A 21,952-nucleotide genomic window follows, 5' to 3' on the forward strand; every position below is an offset into this window, starting at 1 on the left:
ATTTATTGCCATGGTCAGTGGGGGTCCCACCAACTAGGAAAGTGCTGTTAACAAAAATAAAATAAAATAAAATAAAATAACAAAGGCTGATCACAAATGTAACAGTCTGAATTGGAACGTGAAATAGGATTGTTAGTGAGACTAACTTGAAAGAAACATGCTTTTGTTCTTTCAAACTCTGCTCGCTCTCAATATTTGTTTTGAATTATGACCATCCAAGCAACACAATCAGTCGCTGCCACCAACTCACATTCATGATTTGTCATTTATTTGATTTTGTGGCTACAGTTCTCTTGAACAGCAGTGGGACTTTGATGGCAGCTTTACTGTAAATATGATCTTTTGTATGCCGCAGACATGCTGGACACCAGGAAGCCTGTCATGGCACTCACAAATTCCCCGGGCGCTTTGACCTACATGTTCCCCCTGCAAGGCGAATTGTGTCGAGACACAGAAACTAGTTCAGACAGACTCGCACCCAACTGTCAGCCATAACAGAGACAACAAGATGGGAGAGATTTTTACTTTGTTAAATTCCCTATTGAACTTCACATAATTTAGATTTCTGGAGTGAGAACATTTCGCAGCGGCAATGCTGTTTTTCTAAGATCATATCAATAGAGACCATGTGGTCTCCTCCTTGATTTGTGTTTTCTTCTTCTTTAAAAAAAAAAAAAAAAAAAAAAGAATATATATATATATATATATACACACACACACACCAGTTAATGTATTTATACTATACCTATATCACCTTAGCAATATGAATCTAAGCCCAAACCATTAGGTCAAATATAAAGTTTAGGCGTCCCGATTACATCTGGTACCATATTTGGGACTCAGTCTCATCTGCTTGGCCGTTCTTACTGAACTCCCAAGTGCACTTAAGCAAATAAGGGCATATTTCGATGTCCATTAGTCGGATTAGGGACCCGAGTTATACATCAGAATTAGGCTGATGAGAAACTTGTCTGTGTGGCTGGTAATTGAATCAAGTGCGTGTTCACTTAAATGTACATTAAGACTTTCTTTTTTAGGCTACTGTGATGTGTCAAAGACTGAGTTCGGCTGCATTAATAATCGTTGACATGGTGAACTGTCAACAGAATGAATGAAAAAAATAAAAATCATGATTTTAAATATGATGACTCACAGAGTCCAGTTAGCATAAAGCAGAGTTTTAGTGATTTGGCTGATGCAGTATTGTAGTATCCTTCTTTGTGGGGTTGTTGTGTGATTTACAATCGATCAAGGTAGTGAAATTATTTAATTCCATTTGCGTTATTTTTGAAACTAGAAGGCAAAGCAGCACTCTCTAAACAGAGCTAACAGGCTAACCAGTGCTATGTTCCGTTAAACTTCTCACACCTGGTATTTGACCGACATTTGAGGGTTTGGTAGAAACAGATGATGCTTTTAAACCTCAAACTCCATTCTATCAAAACAAATCTAATGTCATTAGGATTGCAGCTCCAGTTTGTTGACAAGTAGGTCATGGGAGTCAGAGGTGATAAACAGCCATGTCAATATCCGCCGTATTGGCAAGGTGTGGTTGTGAAAAATAAAAAGACAAAACAAAGGCAACAAGGCGAAACGCTTGGACTCCCAGCTGACGAATACGTCGCATGATTCAATCCATCACTGAAGCAAAGGTTAGTGTCAAGTTTGGCGCCCGCTGAGCATTTCTTCTAAATGTCAAAGCTTTCAAAAATTACGATGGAAATACTTAATGATCATCGAGGGCCCATTCTTCAGTGTAACACAACGCAGATTAAGATTGAAAGGCTTTGTTATTTAATGGAGGGCTTTTCATTTCTGGCAACCAAACCACTTCATCATTTAGATTTGGGGCGTCTTTACGCCCAAAGATTGGCGGTCACATGATCAAAACCCCGGATTAACTCAGACGATTGGGGTGACAACATTCTACACTGTCCTCATCTCATCCACCTTTAGTCCCATTGCAGGCTTGGTGACTTTCCCTGTGTGAAGTTTGCTCAAAGGCTCCAGTAAACCTCACACACTCAATAAAAAGCATTTATATCCAACTTTATTGACTTCAACTTTGCCACACTGAAATGGCTGGTCACGATTTATACTTTTCCTTTCCTTCCTTCAGCCTCTCTGAAACCTTCCCGCTGAATAAAGCCCCACACACCAGCTGACAGGGCGGACGGTGAATCCTTAAAGCTTAGTGTCATGTCTGCCCCGGCGCCTTCACTGACATCACAGCCTGCCAAAAAAAAAAAGAGGAGTGGGGCTTAAATGGAACACGTATGAAACAAAAACTGGGATGAAAAGGGGGACAAAAGAGGGGGAGAGAGAGCGATGGGAGGAGAGCAGAGTGGAGGGAGGCAGGGACGAGCTTCTCAACGCAGCATTCTCTTTTCTACATCTCAGTTTTTCAGTCCTGCAGCAGAGGGTGCGCTGAGCATCCTCACCAAGCCTGTGATCAGTCACTCAGCGGAGCATCTCGACTGGAGCAGCAGTTTGATGTCTTCATCTCTGAGGAGTTAGTGGATGCTGAGGGGATCCAGGAAAAAGAGGTATCTCTCCTTGTCTTCATTCATAAAACTGCTTAGGATGGAGAGATTTAATAAAAGACAGACACTGCTACTCGCTCATTCTATTGTATTTTAACTTTTATTTTAATATCTCTGATTCCTTTTGGTGTATATTCATAAAAAACATGCTCTTTATGACTGGGTCATGTTCACACAACGTTCACCTCCTGAATCCTACAGTGCTGCTGCTGTTGGTGTGATTCATGAATGTGAGTTTAAGAACAAATGACCCGTGACTGTCACATGCTCGCCCCTCGCTACAAATGTCTCTTTTGGTGTTTCAAGTGAGCTGATTTGTAAAGTTGAATTTTCCCTTTTTTGTTATTGCTTGCTTACGTTGTCTTGTTAAATCTCTTGTCTAAATTAGTTGTACTAAAATAAATTGTGGTTTAATAATAATAATTCGCTGTAATGAAAGATTGTTATTTGATATTCCAGGATACATGCACGAGGTGCAGGTTGTGCAATATTGACTATGGCCCATTGTGGCGTTCCTGATGTACCGCATGAACCAGGTGCAGGCAATTACATTTCCTGAGGGGCCACATTGCTGTGAGGAACCAACAAGCCAAAAGACAAGTGTCTTAAAATTAACCTGAAATTAATGTAATATTAACGTGTCTTAAAATTAACTTAAATTTTGTTCCTGAAATTATGGGGATAAGTATATAGGAGCTTACACTCTAGATGTTACTGAGTTGGAAATCACAATATCTGAAAGAGAACGGTGTTTAATGTGCAATACACAACACAGTGCTGCAGCTTCAAGGAAATGGAGGGAATTTGGCTGGAAGACCTTGATTAGATTTTTCTTCACACCACATTTGAGAGGCAAACAATGAGGAAAACCACAACAATGCTGGAGAAAATGTGGGCGCATGAATGCTTCTCATTCTCATATATTTTGGACCTGTATTCAAATACAAACATCACGGGAGAATGTTTTAAATATTCTTAAGGAGATACTTGAATGTAACATTCTTAAGGACCCACAGATATGTTTTATTATTTTATTTTTGTTTTTGTTTATTTTATGTTATGTTTGCTGGGACTCTTGAACTCACATGTGCAATAAAGTGATCAATTTTTATTTAAAATTTTGATGCTTGCTGCTAAAAAGCCTATTACAAGGAACTGGATGAAGGCTGATGGACCTGATGTACAAAGTTGGACTGACATTATTGAAGAAATAGGCCAGATGGAGCATTTCACCTTTCTGTTAAGACTGAAAACTGGGTTGTACACAAAAAGATGACAAAATTGAACATTTTCAGCAAAGAAATCCAACCTTATTGCAATTATAAGTTATTGTAATATCCCCATTATTTTTCTCCGTCTATGTATTTTATTTTATATTTTTTTATTGTATTGTTATCTATGTATTTTTCAGCACAAGTTATAAACCATTGCATGCATCATTTTCAAAATGTAATGCCTCTAGTTTGTAAAATTTCATAAATAAACAAAATAAATGATGAGGATAAATAGCAAAAGGTGTAATTATACCATGATATGTACTCAGAATATTTGATTATAAAAACATTTTTTCTGTATCTTGTCTCTATTTATTTTTCTAGGGGCAAGAAATATTGTTAAAATGAGTACTGTAATTATAATGCACATTTCAAAACAGATAGTAGTAGCTACGGGGGAGGAAAAACAGATGAATAAAAAACTGAGAATAAACAAAATACAACATTTACATACAATTAATTAGTCGTATTTAGAATTCAGACCAGAGTTTGTGATGTAAAAAGTACAATTTCTTTTTTAGTTTTCTGCCCTACGGAGGGCCACATAAACGCTGACTAGCACTTCTTCCCCTTGTAAATATTATTTAGCAATTCAACCACACTGAAAATATGACTAATCATCAGTAGTCTGTAAAAGCATGTAATTCAACATAACATATACAGAGAGCTTCAGATAGAATTCCTTCTCCAAAAAGTTACTGAGCTACAATTAAGTTCATTTGGAGACTTTTCTGTGACATGTGACATAATTTTCCTAATAAATGCACCCATGCTTCATCATGCACTGCAGCAGTTAAACTTTCCCGCAATATTAAATGATACTTGTGATGAAAGTAACTTCAGAAGAAGAAGAGAAACACAGTGTGGAGCGTGTCGGCTGAGATGTTCATAAATAAATGACGTGAATAAATCAAACAGAATAAATAAAGCCGTTAAAATGACAAAATAAATTGTTTACATCCACCTGCATAAACATATGGCAGTCTTCCACATACATATAAAATCTTATTCCACGGTTCACTTGGATGAAAAGATCACTTTATACTGGACATTTGCGACTCAAATCAATATCACCAGAGACCCCCATCATCAGTTAAATCCCAAGATTTTACAGTTAGTGACTAGAATGTGGCACCTCCTGAAAATTCATCGACTCTGATCATTGCTTGTTTAAAAACAGCTCTGCTAGCTGTTTCTAACCTGCTAACTCCTTGCTTCTAAAAAGGGTTTAAAGTCAGATTTCGTTTTTTTTTAGGTTGTTTTCCGCTCACATGAAAGCGGCTTCTCATCAGACACACGTTCTCACTTGAAGCAGACATGCGCCGCGTGAGCCGATCAATACTTAGAGCAACATCATCCCTTCCAACAGGATGCTGACTCCTCTGAGGTCCCACTGTTCTGTCATCAGCTGACAGATGTACAATGAAAGATGGGTACTTTTCGTCCATATTTAGCTGCGGGCACTTCACACAGCAAAGACTTGGAAACATGTGATGTGATGGCGAGGCAGTGGGATACAGCTATGTACAGTGTCTACTGATCACACTGGTAACAAACATGTTGGGTTGAAACTTTCTCATTTCACTGAGTTGTTGTTGCATATTTGGAGTGTTGGAATGAGTCGGTGGTGGCACTTGGAGTTGCATCATTGTATTGTAATTCGTGGCTGACAGCTGGGAAGAGTGAATGTGGCATAGAAATGAATATTCAATGTGTTTGTTTTCAACAGCATTGTTGCCACCTCTAGCTGTAATGCTGGGTTGAGCTATTGAATTATCGCCGTCTACATAGTTTTGTGAGGCCTGGTGGGATACAGTGAACACAGTCTTTGCATGTGCTGCAGGGATTGGTTGCTCTTCTCATGGAATTAAACATGGACGGTTTTTGTTTATTGTTTGTTGTTATTCACTTGATCCTCAAGAATTCTTTAAGACATTTGACTTTGATTGAGGTTTTAAATAAAAGTCCCGACTTGGAAACAAGTGAGCTAAAGACAAAGAATGAGATGGACAAACAGATCAGAGGTGGAGAAAGAGCTGAGCCAAAAGGCAATGTACCAGTCCACCTACACACCCACTCTTAGTATTGGGTGGTGATCAAAGGAGCAAAATCGTGGTCCATATGAACAGTTGTTCGTGACACTAGTTATTACATTACATCACACAATATTACAAGTGAACACTTTATATTACAGTCTGACAGGTTGTAGCTTTCGTAGCTTAAACCGTGTTTGGTGTGAAAGTTCATTTACATGTAAAGTGACTGTAGAGCCGCGATTACATTTGACAACGTGTCTGACTACAATATAGAGCGTGGGATCTGACACGCTTCAGTGCATTTCAACCAGCGTTTTTATAGTGCTTACGCCATCGTTGAAGAATCTCAACTCCGGTGACAAGCCGCGGCGCGCTAGCTGATGCTGGGAGAGGAGATTCATCAGGAAGACGACAGAGTGAAATGGACGAGGAGCTGATGGTAGCGGTTGCTTCATGACTCACTGGGCTGATAGCGCCTCTGAAGGATGTGATGGCGCCAGAGGAGGCGGCATCCAGGTCTTCCTTTGGTTTTAATAGACTTCTCCAGAAGATGTAGGGCAACACCGATCTCTAACTTTGATTGACAGGAGAGGTGGGGGCAAGCTGCCCAAACTGCGAGAAGCCAACAACCACTTGGATGTGTATAGTGCCGCCAAGTCACACTTGGTGTGAACATACAGCGATCCAGTCTTCAGCAAGAGACTCGAAGTAGAACCAAGAACTGAGAAGTCAATAGAGGATGCTTCCCAGGTCCGTGTTGGAGGTTTCTTGGGTCTCTTTGATCTGGCTGTTGCCTCTGTGGTCGAGCCCAGGAGAAGCAGTGGACATTCTCCACTTAGGAATTAGGAATTCCAATTCCTAATTCAATAATGTCTGTGGCTGAGGTCACTGAAATTCTGTTTCTAAATTCACCAATTTCAAATGGACTCACTGTCACACCAGGGCTCAATAAGCCATATTACTTCTTCGTTCTGTAAAACAAGTAAAGTCAATTACAATAAAAACTAATAGTCACTTTCCTCCAGCAGCAGATTTGAATTCTATTATCCAAAAGCAGCAATTACATCACAGTTTCTTCAGTGTCCCACTGATTATTACAGTCCATTTCCGTGAAGTTAATACTGTGTCACACGTGCCGTTGCCTTCATGGAGAGTCGCGTACGTCTTTGTCACGTCAACAAATGTAAATTAGAGGAAGATGTGAATATTATCTGCTTGATCACATTATCAAAGCTGGCTGCCACTGTGGTGACTGTTGCTCTTCGGTTTGCTGGATTAAACAAAGACACAGTTGTCGCTGTGTAAAGCTTCTATCATATTCATGCTGGTATCTTCATCATCGTCATCAGCTTCAATATCGACATGTACAGTATGTAGCATTTTATTGTGCGTATTTGAAGATATATTCATGTAGCTCATGTTGAGCAAGTGAAGGGTCTCAGTATTAAAATCACGTATTCAAACTGTATTAGACTCTAATGCTTTACAAACAGAATTCACCTTTATTTTTCAGTCTGTGAATGGCATTCTTTGACAGAAAACTCACTTCAACACTGACTCACAACACATGAGACCGTCTGGTTCTCTTCTTGAAGCTTATTTGAAATCTGTTTTTGACCCAGTCTCTTTAAATTGTAAGCAATAATTCAAGTTGGGAACACATGAAAAGGTTCTTAAATGATGTGCTGGTTCCCAAGCGTTTTTCCCCCCCCGACTCCTACAGTCATAGAAAGGCACCAAACAGACAAGAGATTTACAGCGACACATAAACACCATGTAACAGGAACTGGCGTGAAAGTCACATCACTCCATTGAACATTCAAATGCTTCATAACCACCACTCCAGATTCCTCATCCTAGCACCCTCCATACTGTAGCGCCGGCTAATTATAACCTGTCACCATCTTTTCCTGCTTAATTACCGAACCACACTTCCGCCGACAGCGCTGATGCCTCCTCTGCATCTGAGGAATATTTTTATCCAAAGTTGCACTAATGGACTTCTGAAGCCCCAGACTTCATTCAGAATGCGCTCCTTCATAAAGCCGACCAGGAAATGAAAGCGGGCTGAATGGAACTGCTCTCACGCTCCGCCTGCTCCGCCATATGACAGTGGCTGTTCATGCCTCACATAAACAGGCCCCGTGTAACGCATGGTTTTCTCAGTTTTCTGAATGCTGCTCTCTCCCCAAGCAAGAATTCCTTTTAAGGGACTGTGGCATTTTGTGTGTGATGTATTCTATTGTCCCGGGTCCTCCGGCTGTGGTGACCTCTCCGCCCATCCCCTTGCCGTCAGCTTTGACAATCCAGGCCTTTGTTTTTGCAATGAGGAGCATCATTCTTCCAGAGAGATGACCTCGTCTGTCTGTGCAGGGCCGACGCTGTGGACGCAAAGATTGGAAGGCGCCCAATGATACTCGCAAGTTTTCGCCCCAACTCTGCTACGCTGATGATCGGCGGACATGCTGCTCTTTCCCGGGAGGAGAAGGTGATGGATCTGTCTGCTCACCACAGCAGACACGCCGAGGCCTGGCATCATTAGGCCGTTTCTCCCGTCCGTCTCTGTGAGTTTACATCAGTCAATGACTTTAATTCACTAATATAACAGGTCATTACGATTGTCTAAGCCAGAGGGTGGGCAGCCACGCTGTGTGAAACCAATGCTTTTGAAAGTGTGTCTCAGTATTGGCTTTTGCTTTTGTAAAATGGTGGGGAAAATAGATAAATAAATACCAGTTAAAAGTGACAGTAAATGTGCATTATTCCTTCCAACACTGTTCAGATCTAACATGGCAGAATCAGTCCAACTGCACCAGCTGGGTTGAGAGAAGAACCAGCAGACTGTTCAATAAGCTATTGTGGCGATATAATGCTTGATATCTCTAATATAAAAAACAAAGGTGTACACTTACATTTAATTATCTTAATGCTTCCTCTTACTTTGACATCGGACAGCTGATATTGGGATCTTTTGCAGCTCTCACACAGGATCTCCAAGCCATGGACTGCAGCCAGTAGATGGCCCCAATCGACATCCAATGGAAAATGAAGAGGTAACATGGTTTAAATCCTCAACCTCCTCAGCTTATGTGGTTATTGAAACTCATCAGCAGATGCCTACTCTGCCTGCTGGTTGCTCACTGACGTGTGTGAAGTGCAGATACCCACAGAACAAAGCCTCCACTGCCAGTTGTTTTCAAAGTTGGCTGTGATCAGGCGGGCTTGACAGTATTTACAACGATTCCCAAAACTGAACAAGTGAGATGATGTCAAATATGATGTGTAAATATAATTCAGATTTTAAAGACAGGGTAAAGTCCGCGCTGCGTGCGCAACGACAATTTCACTGCTGTTTTCTGTGGCGTTTTGACGAGAGGAGTACGAAAGAAGAGAATAGGTCCTAGAACTTGGTAAGAAGAAAAAAAAATCTGTTGAAGAGAAGCTGAAGTGGTAAGTAAGCGTTTGCATTAACTCTTAACTCCCAAAAAACGGGATGGGTTTGAACATTTTAAGGAAATCAGTTTCTAGGGGAAACTATGGGATATTTTTCAGTGTATTACCTGGACAAGTACAAGGCCTCATACACTTAAGCCCAAAATTATTCATACCCCTGTCAAAAACAAACAATTCCTTATTTTTTCCAGTTACACATTAGTATATCGCTTCAGATTTTACTTAAATAGGACACACAAGAAAGACTATAACCAATTTATTAAAGATAGAAAGTGTAAATAAACATCTTTAACAGGGTGAAAACAAGAAAATCACGCTGTCCAAAAATATTCATACCTTGCCTCAATGCTCAGTTGCAAACCCCTTATTTTTTTATCACAGCCTCCAAACGAAGTTTCTTGCATGTATCGGCCGGAATTCTGGGCGATTCCTCCTTGGCCGCATGCTTTGGATCATTGTCCTGCTGAGAGGTCCAATGCTCCCAATGGTTCAGGTTCTCTGCTGCCTTCTTGAGGATTTCTTGAAGAATCTTGATGTGCTGCTCTTTCCTCATGATTCCTTCCACCTTAACCAAGCGGCCAGGTCTATTGGCAGAAAAGCAGTCCCATAGCATTATGCTTCCACCTCCTTTAAGTGTGTCTTTGCAAAGGTCAGACTAGCTTTTACATGCTTTGTTTGAAGCAGGGGGGGTCTTTCTTGGTCGACGTCCATAGAGGCTACTTTAGTACAGTTCCCGCTGGAGAGTCTGCCTTGATAGAGTCACACCACTCAAACTCAGTTCCCTCAGAACAGCCTTAGTAGTAGTCGTTGGACAACTTCCCGCTTGATCTTTCTGGCAAGCCAAGGTAAGACTATTGACTTCTGTCCACTGTCCCCATTGAGGTTTTTGAGGGTGAGAAATTTTTGGTCATTCCGGATGATACTTGCACTGTTGCTACTGATGCCTGAAATTGTTTGGCATTTTGTTTGTACCCTTTTCTGTCTGTTTTAGCAATTACAATGCGTGTTCTCAAGTCCTCTTTGGTCTTTGCCATGGCAAGTCTTGTGTTGACTCCAAAATGACTGAAATGTCAGAAGCAAGTCAACTTTTATACTTTTTATTAGTCCGAAAACTGGTTAAAGAACAAAATGCGAACTCAGACCCTCAGAGACGACAATTTGTTTGACTATCCTGTGGCTAGTATCTTAGTATCACTGGGGTATGAATAAGTTTGGGCTTAAGTGTTCGTGATCTGACCTGCAGGTAGTGGCTCCGAGCTGACTCCAGAGATGCTGAGGAGACGAGACGTCATTGCTGCCGTGCTGATCTTGTTGCCCTGGTCGCTGCTCATCAGTGTCTGGCATCAAAACACCATGCCAGCACTGTACAACAAAGGCAGTGGAGGTAATGAGGGAAACAGATTCAGAGCCAAGAGAGTCAACATGGGCTGTAGTTATTTCACATGGCCCGATTTTAAGCCTTACAGCATCTTCAGAGTGTGAAGCCTCTTTGCATCTCATGTATCTCTCGTATGTTCAACAGAGAATCGCCAAAATGGTCGCTCCTGGAAGTCCTTCTTGCTCAAAAGGACATGCAAAGAGTTTGTCTACACACGTCCTCCGCCCTGGTCCGATGGGCTCCCCACTATCCACGTCATCACCCCCACCTACAGCCGGCCAGTGCAGAAGGCCGAGCTGACTCGTCTGGCCAACACCCTGCTTCATGTGCAAAACCTGCACTGGCTGCTGGTGGAGGACTCCCCCCAACGCACTCCGCTGGTCCGACGTCTTCTGCAGGAGACAGGGCTCAATTACACTCACCTGTACGTGGAAACGCCCAGGAACTACAAGATACGCAGCGATGTGAAAGATCCCAAAACACCGCGGGGGACGGTGCAGAGGAATCTGGCCCTGCGCTGGCTCCGGGACACCTTTGGCGTGAACTACAGCAAACCAGGAGTTGTTTACTTTGCAGATGATGACAACACATACAGCCTGGAGGTGTTTGAGGAGGTGAGGTCTGTCATTATAGCAGAATTCACTATGAAATTCCACAGTAAAGTCATCACAGTCGATGTGTTTTTAAACTCTATCACACAAGGGGCAAGAAAGCTAGTGGAGCAGAATCTCCTAACATTTCTAATATTTTAAATATTTGCATATGTTTATGTGGATCTGCACCTCATATAACAAACACTAAGGCCCTTCCTAGTACATGGCTCTCTTTTGTTTGTGGACGTTTCCGGGTTACTTGGTGACACTTGAGAACCAGGGCTGTTAGAAACAGCCATTGGCAAAGATTGTACGCTGTAAATTTCATGGGTCACAATGTTGACTTGGTGCACATCAAACTTCATTGGTGCGTGTTATTTTTTAGTACAGAGTCAGTACAGAGTATGACTCATACTGTAAAATATATTCCTCAAATCATGTTCTATTAAGGTTTATACCTACCAGTGGATACCAGTTAAACATTCTCCACTATTTTGTAATGATCTTCGCTCCTAAAATATATTTCAGACAAGAAAGGCAACGGCTCAAGCACATCATGGACAAATCTCCAGCCACAAGCCACAAACAATCGAGCCTACCCACAGTGCTTTAGTCAGCACTGAGTTTACTAAGTCAAAGTAGTTGCTGAAGCAGATTTTATACAGTTTGACTTGATTCATTTCAAGTTTATCGATTAAAGACAAAAAATAATTGAACAATCCAAACAACACAGACTAATAGCATGTACTGTAAACAAGTACACCATTTCACCACTCTGCTGTCAATACTCTAATGTGATAATGATAATAAATCATGTCCCAACTCCAGTTTGAATACATTTCTTTAGGGGCAGACGTGGAGTCTGGTTTGAAATTCTTATATTTAATTCCATAATGAACGGCCTTGTGGGCAACATAAAGTATTTTTTGGGGCTGTATTTGGCTGCCCGGGTCATGGGTTTGACACATGCCATCGTGGGTCACGGTTGAAACTTTGGCAGCAACTCTGATGTTCGGTCACTGTCACTCTGCTGAAGTTTTTATTTCTCTGTCTGGTACTTGCTGCTCTGTTCCCACGGTCCCATTAGCTCACATGATATGAAGCATAAAAGGGCTCGATTCTTCCCTACAAATTTTACTTTTTGCTCTTTAACAAAGGAGTTTGCTTTGGGAGTTTTATGTTGCTTGCCTTTATTTAGGATGGAAGCAGTAACCTCGTCTGGCATCAGATCAACACGCGCGTCTTCGAGGTTTTAGAAGAAAATAGATCTCTGTGTCGGATGGCTGCTTTTGGCATTTTAGAACTTGCTCTTCACAAGTCAGGGACAGATTGTTGCACGGACAGATCAGTGACTGCAGTAATGAGAAATGCTGTGAAGAAAGAGCTGAACAAAAAGTCATTGATCTTTGCCCCTGTACTCTCATACCAAAAGCTTCAAGCTCCGGGGTCACATGGTGCCTGGAGTCGCCTTTAGATGTGAGGTGAAGGGTTCTAGACACACACCAGGGATTACATCTCCTGGCTGACTGGTGAAGTCAGTGAGGTGTTCCCTGCCAACCCAACCTCCAAGATGACAAATGGATGGATGAATCAATGGAAGGATTGTTTAGCTCCAAAGTTAGAGCAAGAAGTAAAAATGATTAATATTGTTTAGAACATATCAGTGTTTTCAGACATTTTAATCTCAGTCATTTTGAACAGCTTGTATAACCTGTTTTCTATCTTCATCTCCAGATGCGTTCCACCAAGAGAGTGTCAGTGTGGCCCGTGGCCTTTGTCGGCGGATTGCGCTACGAGACCCCTGAAGTCAACGCTATGGGAAAAGTGATTGGCTGGAAAACTGTGTTTGACCCTCACCGGCCGTTTGCCATCGACATGGCGGGCTTCGCCGTGAACCTGGGGCTGATTCTGTCCAGAGAGCAGGCGTACTTCAGTTTACGCGGCGTCAAGGGCGGCTATCAGGAGAGCAGCCTACTGAAGAAGCTGGTCACCCTCAGTGACCTGGAGCCTAAAGCTGCTAACTGCACTAAGGTGGGGATTGTAAACTGTGGATGAGAGAAAGGCAGAGCTTGAATGTTGTGTGGATGTCTTTAGTTACTTGGCTGTCAGTAACAGTTAAGTACAGCAGACGTTTAGCTTAAGCTTCTACCCTTCACCGTCCACCACTCCAAGCATGTCTATCTCACAAGGAACTGCTCATTTGAATATGAAACATGATGTTTGCGAGGAAAGCCGCTGCTCTGACGGGACGTCTTAATTAGTGTCTCATCACACGTCCATGCTTGTCATCACCGGTCTCCCGCAGGTTTTAGTGTGGCACACTCGGACAGAGAAGCCAGTGCTGGTGAACGAGGGCAAGAAGGGATTTACGGACTCCAACATGGAGATATGAGGCAGTTTGTTGAAGGTAAAGTAAGTCATGAAGACTTGTTTATTTTCATGGATCAACAATATTTTGCAATACTTTAACCTGGACAGTCGCTGTTTGGGTCCCGTAAAACCTTTCTGCAGCATCAGCCTGTCCATCAGTGAAGAAGTTAAATATCTATGGAGATTTCATGCTTTTCAATTTATTTTATGAATGTTATTATTAATGTTCTTCATATCTTAGTTTTCTTATTTACTCATTTATATATTTCTCCGTCATCTGAATGAATCCTGTCCAACAATGTTACACAGGATTCATTCATGTATATTATGTGCATTTTTGTACGTGTACAAAAATGCACATAATATACATATGTATTTCACACATTTATTTGTAATGTTATTTTTAAAAATAATTTCTTCTTTTTAGTGATATTATTAATTTTCTTGATGAGTATTAACTCATCAATCACACATCATTTTGTGATGTGTTGTGGTGTGAATTTTTAAAATAATCGATTTATTATTTTGATTATTTATTTTTTTTATTTTTTTATATTTTAGTCATTTCAGTCATTTATTTTTGAGCCTTATTCTTATTCTTATTCTTACTCTTATTCTTATTCTTATTCTTATTCTTATTCTTATTCTTATTCTTTTTCTTAGGATGAACAAATGTACACTTAATTCGAATTACATTTACATTTAATCTGTCTGAGTCAATTTCAAGTGAAAGTTATTGGCTGAAAAAAACCTCAATTAAACCTGTATTACATTTTCCTAAACATTGATCTGCATAACTCAAAATGTCTCATACCCTCAATCCTTTTAACCATAATTAAATGTCATCCACTGACCTCCGCTCCACTTTAAGAGGTCAGACTTGAAACAAATGTTTTTCAAAAGGTCCTACTGTGCATAATCGAACATGCAAAAAAAAAAGACCTGCTGCAAGGTCACGTGATCTCTAGAGATCCCACCCTGTCATTCATGTTAAAAAGGAAGGAACAGGATTCACTTACTGTAATATTTTGCATTCAAAACCTTCTTTATTTAAAAAGACAACATCACACTTGAAAGTCTGTTATGTGAATGCACTGACTCTGGTTTGACATTAGGGACAGCTGACTGAGACACCTGGGCTTCACATGGGAGACAAACGCCTCCCCAGACCTTGATGAAGTCGGTGTGACCTTGCTGCTGAAAAGAACACACTGAAGTGACCTCATGGACCTGATATGCAAGAATTTTGGGGTGATTTATCCTGAGGGAGGGGGGGGCAACACCAGCCAACTATCCAATCCGCATCGATTTTCTTTTGTTGTGAATCTGCACTTCTGTGTCAGTCACGAGCACTGAGTTGCCTGTGGGGATTTGAACCCTCCACCTACTTGTACTGTACACATCAACCGTATGAATAGCACCAGAATCTCTCATTTAGAGGCTTCTCATCGTCCTGTTCAAGAAGAGAAGCATGTTCAAAACAGTTATTCACGACCAGGTGATTCCATGTAGAACTCCAGCGGCATGCCTCGTCATGACACACACATGTGGCCATGAATGTTAAAATCACCATAGTTCCGGCAACACAATGGTCAGCTGCTAAAGCAGACTGCTGTATTTGCAGTTAAATAAGTTAAATAAATCACACCGAAAAAACAAACATCCCGGACTGTTTCTTTTGCGTCGTACCCATGGGATTGTTATATGTTGGAAATATGTTACATGATGTCTGTTGCCATTCCAAGATCTGGCGAGTCCTCAAAGTTGATCTTGTAGTCGGATTCCTGCTCCTCAAACACAGTAACCTGAGAACAAAGAAAATACAACATGGGAAACAACTGAAGAAAAGTAAGGAGGCTCACTCTACCATACTCTTAGAAACCTCCTCTAGATGAGGATCTTAAGAATCGAAAGCTTTTACACAGCTCTTTCTTCACCCAAACAAACCGTCTCACAAAGGTTGCTGCACCCATCTGTTCTTGTCATGCTGCATCCTTCCTTCACTCTTGAGCAAGACCCAGTGAGGATAACAATATGACTACTAACATATTTCCCTCCTGACTCTGTCTAATATGAAAAGAAAGCAACCAGATTTGAGAAGACAAATATATTTGGTGTTTTATTATTATTATTGTATTTGCAAATAATCGGTTTCCCCCTCAAATTTAATTTACAATCTATATATGTATCAATTACTACACGTGGGGAATTAAAAGCTTTTCATCGTCACACATTTCAGGTGTATTATATTATGTATTTTGATTTTTTTTATTTACTGAAAACTACCTTGCAATTGTAGCGCCAGATGTTTGTCATCAATGAGTGTGATTGAAAAGAGAAGAATTCAGCTGTAAAGGACATTTTCTGAGGTAAACATTGGCTGAATCATGACAAGATTTAAGTGCACATGGGTACAAGTGAGTTTTGACCAGCTCAAATAGTAGTCAACTCTACGAAACTGTGAAGTTTCTTCATGCAAACCTGGTTTATCCCGCTGTTGAGAAAAGGACCCGGGAGATAAAGCGCCTGTTGGGGACCGATGGACCAATAGCGTCCCAGATTCATCCCGTTGATGAAGACAACACCCTTCTCCCATCCCTGCACCGGAGTGGGTTTAATACAACAAACAAGACTTGATGGGACACACAAAGCGGCGACTCACCGGCAGCTTCACAAATGTGTCACTGGGATACCCATACGAAAACAACCTGCCCATGAAGAAGGCTGGGAAACTCGGCTTTTCAGGGAGGGATTTCCAGGGAGCCTGATGGAGACTGGGAAAATCTATGTAAAAATAGCTGAGTCTGAAACATACTGAAACAAGTGCACTCACTTGTCTATAAAACTGGGTTTCATATCCAAGCTGTAGATCGTAAAATCCCGTAAGGGAGTGTCGTTTAATAAAATATCACCCACAAGACCTGAAACACAAGCATAAATGAGCTTTGGTGTCAGATGCATTATTTCAGAGGAGCTAGCAGAAACCTTTGCGTTGCTTGTCAAGGCCCCGACCTTGGTGGACCCGGCCGCAGTTCTCCACCAGTAAACTTAACGTCCGCTCACCCTTTTTTGAAGACGTTAGAGCAAACCACATTTAATGTTGCAGCGAGCACACACCCGTGCAAACATGGTTCATTCATGTGTTGTCGTACCTTACCATCAGGAAGAGCAAGCTCCAGGCTTTGGCGCTTAAAAAGCCCAATGAAAGCTTTGTCCAAGAACACCTGGAAATACAATAATTCAGAGGTAGACATCGCCACATGATGGGCTGCCATTTTCTATGTGTGAAATTGTTATTCATTTGCAGCTTATAAAGTTTTTTTTAACATATCTTATAATGTTATTGGCCATAATGTCGGTGTGGGTGGCCTGAGATGGACTCCCCACTGAGGGAGGCCCACTGAATTGAGACCAAATCGAGAGCGTTGGTAGTGTTGTAGGCACCCGAGCCCGAGGCAACCACGGCGTACAGAGTCCAAGATCAAGATTTCAAGGGCCAGAGAGTGGGTGCGAGTGGAGACCAAACTGAATGCAGAAGCATAAGTCTGTAAGTTATATAGCTTTATTTGTTAACAGTGAAGGAAACTGTAGCCATTTCATTCATTTTCAAAAATAAATCATCTGAAACTAGTAGCTTGTTCTGTATCGAGTTTAATCTCTGTATCTATCTTGCCCCTCGTAGGTCTTGCTCTCAACTCGGACTGGGGCCCTCAAGTTTTGGTCTTAGACTTGGCGTCTGTTTGCGCTGGTCTCAATCGTGACTCATTCTCGAGTGTGTTGGTCTCAGCTACAGCACTATCAAGCGGTAGTCGACACTTTGCCACCTCAATGGTGGATTCATCGCATGAGATTGAGTGAAAATAACATCGGCAAACTTAAATATCTGCAGTGTTTTCACCAAAATGACAAGTCACATGTTAAGGTCATGACCCTCATTGAGGTGAAGACTCACCAGAGCTCTGTCCCGGACGTTGTCCCCAGACTTCAGCAAGCCTCCACTGGTGACGATGGTCTCATAGAGAGTGTATCCGAACGACTGACCATTCATGTTGTTCGTGGGTAGATTCTCCATATTCACTGGCTTATGTGACTTAAACTGCTTAGAAAAATTGAGAGAAATATAAGAGAAATGCTTGACATAATAGCTCTACTATAAAAACTCATACTCCCTCAGTGAAGCTCAAGACATCCCATAATGACAGGTGCTGGTACATGATGGTGGGCTCATATGCTTCTCTGTAACGCAGCGCTGGCATCTCCGGGAAGCTTTCCCCTTCTGCACGGACTGGACAGACATTAGACCTCTCCGTTCTCTCTTTGAATATTCCAGAACCTACTGTTGAAGCGAGACAGCAGATCTCTGAGCAGATGATACTTCTGGGAGTATTCACCAGCTTCAGTCAAGGGAGCGTCATAATCTGAAATCACAGAGTGCGACCTGCTGTCAGCTTCTGTTACTGCAGTGTGCAAGACAACGACAGGATTTTGGAAATGGATGAAAGAACTCACCGTAGCTGGGGACCAGAGCTTTGTAGGATGGGTCTTGGATTCCTCCGGTCAGGAAGCCAAAACTGGATCCTCCATGGAACATGTAGAGGTTGACGGACATTCCTCGCATCAGAATCTCTCTCACGGCGGACACCATGTCTAAAACCAACAGGTCGGGTCACATCCAAGGACAACTTCTCATTTCCATCTGCATTTACATTGTTGATGAGAAACTGTCGTTTCTCATGCAAAAAGCGTCAAGCTAGGGAAATTCTGTCAGTCTGGGAAATTTGTATAATAGTGTAATTATCTTGTACTGTAAACCATAAAGTCTTATTTTATTAAAACAGTAGTGAGCCAATCCAAACAGTGGAAAAGGAAGATAATAATTAATAAATATGCATTTTAAATATACTTTAGAGTCTGTTAGCCCGTTGAAGATGATCTTTCTTCAGTTTTATCTGTGATGATGTGAGGAAAATGAATTGTTTACCAAATATTTTGAAAGGTATCCACCACAATACAAAGAGGATGGATAGAGTAACTCAAAATAAATGAAGCTACAACTGCTAGTTCTTCCTCAACTCTTACCCTCAGGAGGGAGCACATGATGGAGCTCCCCCCACACGTCATACCAGCCGGTCCAGTACTCCATCACCATCATGGGACTGTTGGGCTGACCACACACCATGCGTTAATCAAGTCCTCCAACACACCTCCCTCAGTGACGGAGCACAAACCTGGATTTCTTGCAGATCCCGGACGCCTCTTTGACTTAGTCTCCGCAGCTTCACTGCTCTGATGGCTTTACGACAAAACAAAATTGAGATGTTGTGCAGGAGTGTGGATGAATGAGGAAGAAAGGAGCACCTCCATCAACCCCGCCAGACTTGAGCGCGTTGTGGCTGTCCGCCGTAAACAGGAGCTCAGTGATGCCTCTGGACTGCAGAGCCTTTGGAATGACACGTAGATTCACACGAATGACGGACCACACGCACGTCCAAGCATGAGAAGTTTTACCTCTTTGATGAAAGCCATGTAACTTTCATCTTTAGAATAGGATCCATATTCATTTTCCATCTGCACTGCGATGATCGGACCCCCTTTCTTAAACTGGAGAGACATAAATAATTGAAAAAGAAATGGGTTGAAACTCAATAACAGGGGGACTAATAAAAAAAGTCAAACAGGAGTTAGATAATAAACCTTTGGCTAGCATAGTGTTAACTTCTACATGAGTTATGGCTGTTGCAGTCCATAATGGGACTACAAAGTATAGACATAGGCAATTGCTTTGCAGTTGGGAGGCACATTCATTTTTAGGGAACCTGCTCCGGGGCCATGCGGATAGTGGTGCTGACCCTGTTGACCCTTGCCCCCGGGTTCAACCTGACCTGTGTGTGCATCTATGTATACGTGTGTTTAAGCATACCTATCCAAGTGAGGTCCAATTTTGGGGAAAACACTGCCATGTGGGAGCGTCGGGTGTTTATTTCCTTTTGCCAGACCACACATAGTTAAGCCTCAGATTAGAATTAGAATTAGGTTTAAGTTTGAGTTGAGAGTCATGGTTAAGTTTAGCCATTTGTATTGGATGGTTATGTTGGATGAGAGGCCGTCAATGAGCAGAAGCCACAAAGACAAACCTGTGTGTGTTGGCATGTTTTGCCGTACTTGTGAGTACTATGTCTTGGTGAGCCACCGTCTTGTGAGGACATTTTGCTGTGTGAGGACATTTTGGCCTGTCCTTGTACAGCTTGTACTAGTACTAGCCATACTAGTATCGCTATTCTATAGCGATTCTTGGAAACGCACCTCCCTGGGGGGGAACTTTGTAATTTGAAGATTAAAATTTCAAAATAACTGGGACAATAAAATTCAATTCAGGTTTGGTTTAGACCCTGGTTAAGGCTAGTCACAAGATATGTGCATAGGATATTCAAGTTTCTTGGACAAATGTGTTTTTAAAACTCATCCGTAAAGCAATGAAATGTCTTTTAAATGAAGTTTTTTGAGCTGCTCTAGTCCAAGTCGCAACATGTCTTACCAAACTAATGTAGAAACACTGGAAATATTAAGCAGGTCCTCAGCGAACTTCATGAGCGTTTATAGGATCACATGAGTTTTCTTACCCACAGTTCAAAAACATAAAGAGGTTAATGGGTGACTGTGGGTGTGCGTGAGAGCATGAATGGCTGTTTGTGTCTGAGTGTAGAGTGTCATCCAGACCATGGTGCATCCTGCCTAGGACCCAAGCCCCCCGAGACCCCATTAAGGGGAAGAAGCGTTGAACAATATGTGACTGAGTCACCTACATTAATTGGTTATACAGAGAGAATGATTACCTGCAGCGGGACCATTTTGGGTATCAGTTTATCATAGTAGGTATTGACGGCCTGGGTGAAGCCCGGATACGTAGTTCTGAGCCTCATACTGCCGTCGCGGAGGAGCCAGCTGCAGAAAGAAAACAAGACCAGGCTTATGTCTGAAAACATGGAGTGACAAAAACAACGGGAGCACACTGGGACTCACAGAATAGACAGAGGTCCTCACACTGCCTGGTTCTTTGCTAACAAAAAGACGTCTAATGTACCAAATAAAGAACTGAAAACTGTTCTTGGGCAGAGCTGGAGTTGACGTCGACACAGGGGAAGCTTTGTTTTAACAGATACCGTGGGCATGAACACTAGCAGGCGAAATCGAGATTTAATTATTAAAAAGAAGCTCTGTGACCTACCTGGGCAGACCTCCAAGATCCAGCTCGGAGGAGACGTAGGGACCGAGACGTAAAATCACCCAAAGTCCCAGTTCTGCTGCTAGATTGATGTAGGCTCTGAAACAAAGTGGGGAAATCATCTGTGAGCATTTTTATTCAGACATCAGTGGGTGTTTGTGTGAAGAAACACCAGCAGCATCACATCCTCTGATACATGCCACTGTTTTGTTGTCATTTAACTAATAGGCTGTGGTTGTTGTGGTGATGCTGCTGTTGTCAAGTAACCCGAGTCTAGGTTCTCCCAAGTGGGGAGAGGAATACTCCTAAGTCCCTTGAGCATCATGTGAGGGATGGAAAGGTCTGCGGCTGCTGTTTACACAAGTCCTCACTCTAAATCCAGTTGAGTGTGGAAATTGAAGACGTCCTTCTCCGGCTGATGCAGACTCCAGGGAACATGTCTGCAGGAGCAGAAGTCATTGGTAGCATTTCAGAGTTGCTTACGCTGCCAGATAATCACACCCTTACGTGGTGAGTGTGTTGATGCCACAGGCTTTCATTTTCATCAGGCGGTCCCTCCAGTATGCTCTGGGAACGCGGAAATAATGGACGGAGCCCCCAATTATTTGGAAGGGTGTCCCCTCCAGAGTGAACTGTGAAGAGTTGGCCACCAGGCCGACCTTTCTGCTCATCCTCCGTCCCCCTGCTGACATGCTGAAGAGAAGATGCTGTTCAGTGCTCGCTCACAATAGAGCCTAGTGTATTGTGTTCACATGACAAGCTTGAGAGGAATTTGCAGACATCAACAAAGAAGCATGGCTATGGAGTAAAAGTATGACTGTATTTAGAGGGTAATGCTGCTATGACTTGAGTACATTTACTTTAGCTTCACAAGAAGAATTCATTGCTGTTTCGCTTCCAAAAATATAACTTAGTATAAAAGCTCACTCACCTAAGATATCTGTACATGATGAAGCCAGTGACACATAAGCAGAGAAAAGTATATTTCCGTTTTTGTCCATTTCTAATCCTCAAAACGACCATTGGTCTGGAGAGAAAAGATGAGCTGCAGATGAATGAGTACAGCAGGAGCACTAACGCGGT

General features: G+C 42.0%; 2 protein-coding genes across 2 annotated transcripts; one reads left to right on the forward strand and one right to left on the reverse strand.

Annotated features, from left to right (window-relative positions):
- Positions 1-1,636: 1,636 nt before the first annotated feature.
- Positions 1,637-15,307, forward strand: b3gat1b (beta-1,3-glucuronyltransferase 1 (glucuronosyltransferase P) b). The gene is made up of 9 exons (XM_053847787.1): positions 1,637-1,652; positions 2,401-2,546; positions 8,227-8,417; positions 8,831-8,906; positions 10,550-10,690; positions 10,829-11,298; positions 13,012-13,308; positions 13,583-13,684; positions 14,763-15,307. The coding sequence occupies exons 5-8, from the start codon at positions 10,576-10,578 to the stop codon at positions 13,667-13,669; spliced, it is 969 nt and encodes a 322-aa protein (XP_053703762.1). The 5' UTR covers positions 1,637-1,652; positions 2,401-2,546; positions 8,227-8,417; positions 8,831-8,906; positions 10,550-10,575; the 3' UTR covers positions 13,670-13,684; positions 14,763-15,307.
- Positions 14,680-21,923, reverse strand: LOC128748794 (beta-galactosidase-1-like protein 2). Its single transcript, XM_053847786.1, has 19 exons — positions 21,801-21,923; positions 21,377-21,562; positions 21,241-21,309; positions 20,873-20,968; positions 20,481-20,589; positions 19,156-19,248; positions 19,006-19,087; positions 18,876-18,940; positions 18,727-18,811; positions 18,157-18,294; positions 17,985-18,065; positions 17,814-17,932; positions 17,600-17,743; positions 16,800-16,871; positions 16,633-16,711; positions 16,481-16,568; positions 16,310-16,421; positions 16,129-16,245; positions 14,680-15,452 (listed from the first exon to the last, which is right to left on the reverse strand). Exons 1-19 carry the CDS (start codon positions 21,890-21,892, stop codon positions 15,366-15,368), a joined length of 1,914 nt encoding a protein of 637 aa, XP_053703761.1. The 5' UTR covers positions 21,893-21,923; the 3' UTR covers positions 14,680-15,365.
- Between the last annotated feature and the right edge of the window lie 29 nt (positions 21,924-21,952).

Source organism: Synchiropus splendidus, chromosome 17 (genome assembly GCF_027744825.2).
Source record: "Synchiropus splendidus isolate RoL2022-P1 chromosome 17, RoL_Sspl_1.0, whole genome shotgun sequence".
Classification (NCBI taxonomy): domain Eukaryota; kingdom Metazoa; phylum Chordata; class Actinopteri; order Syngnathiformes; family Callionymidae; genus Synchiropus; species Synchiropus splendidus.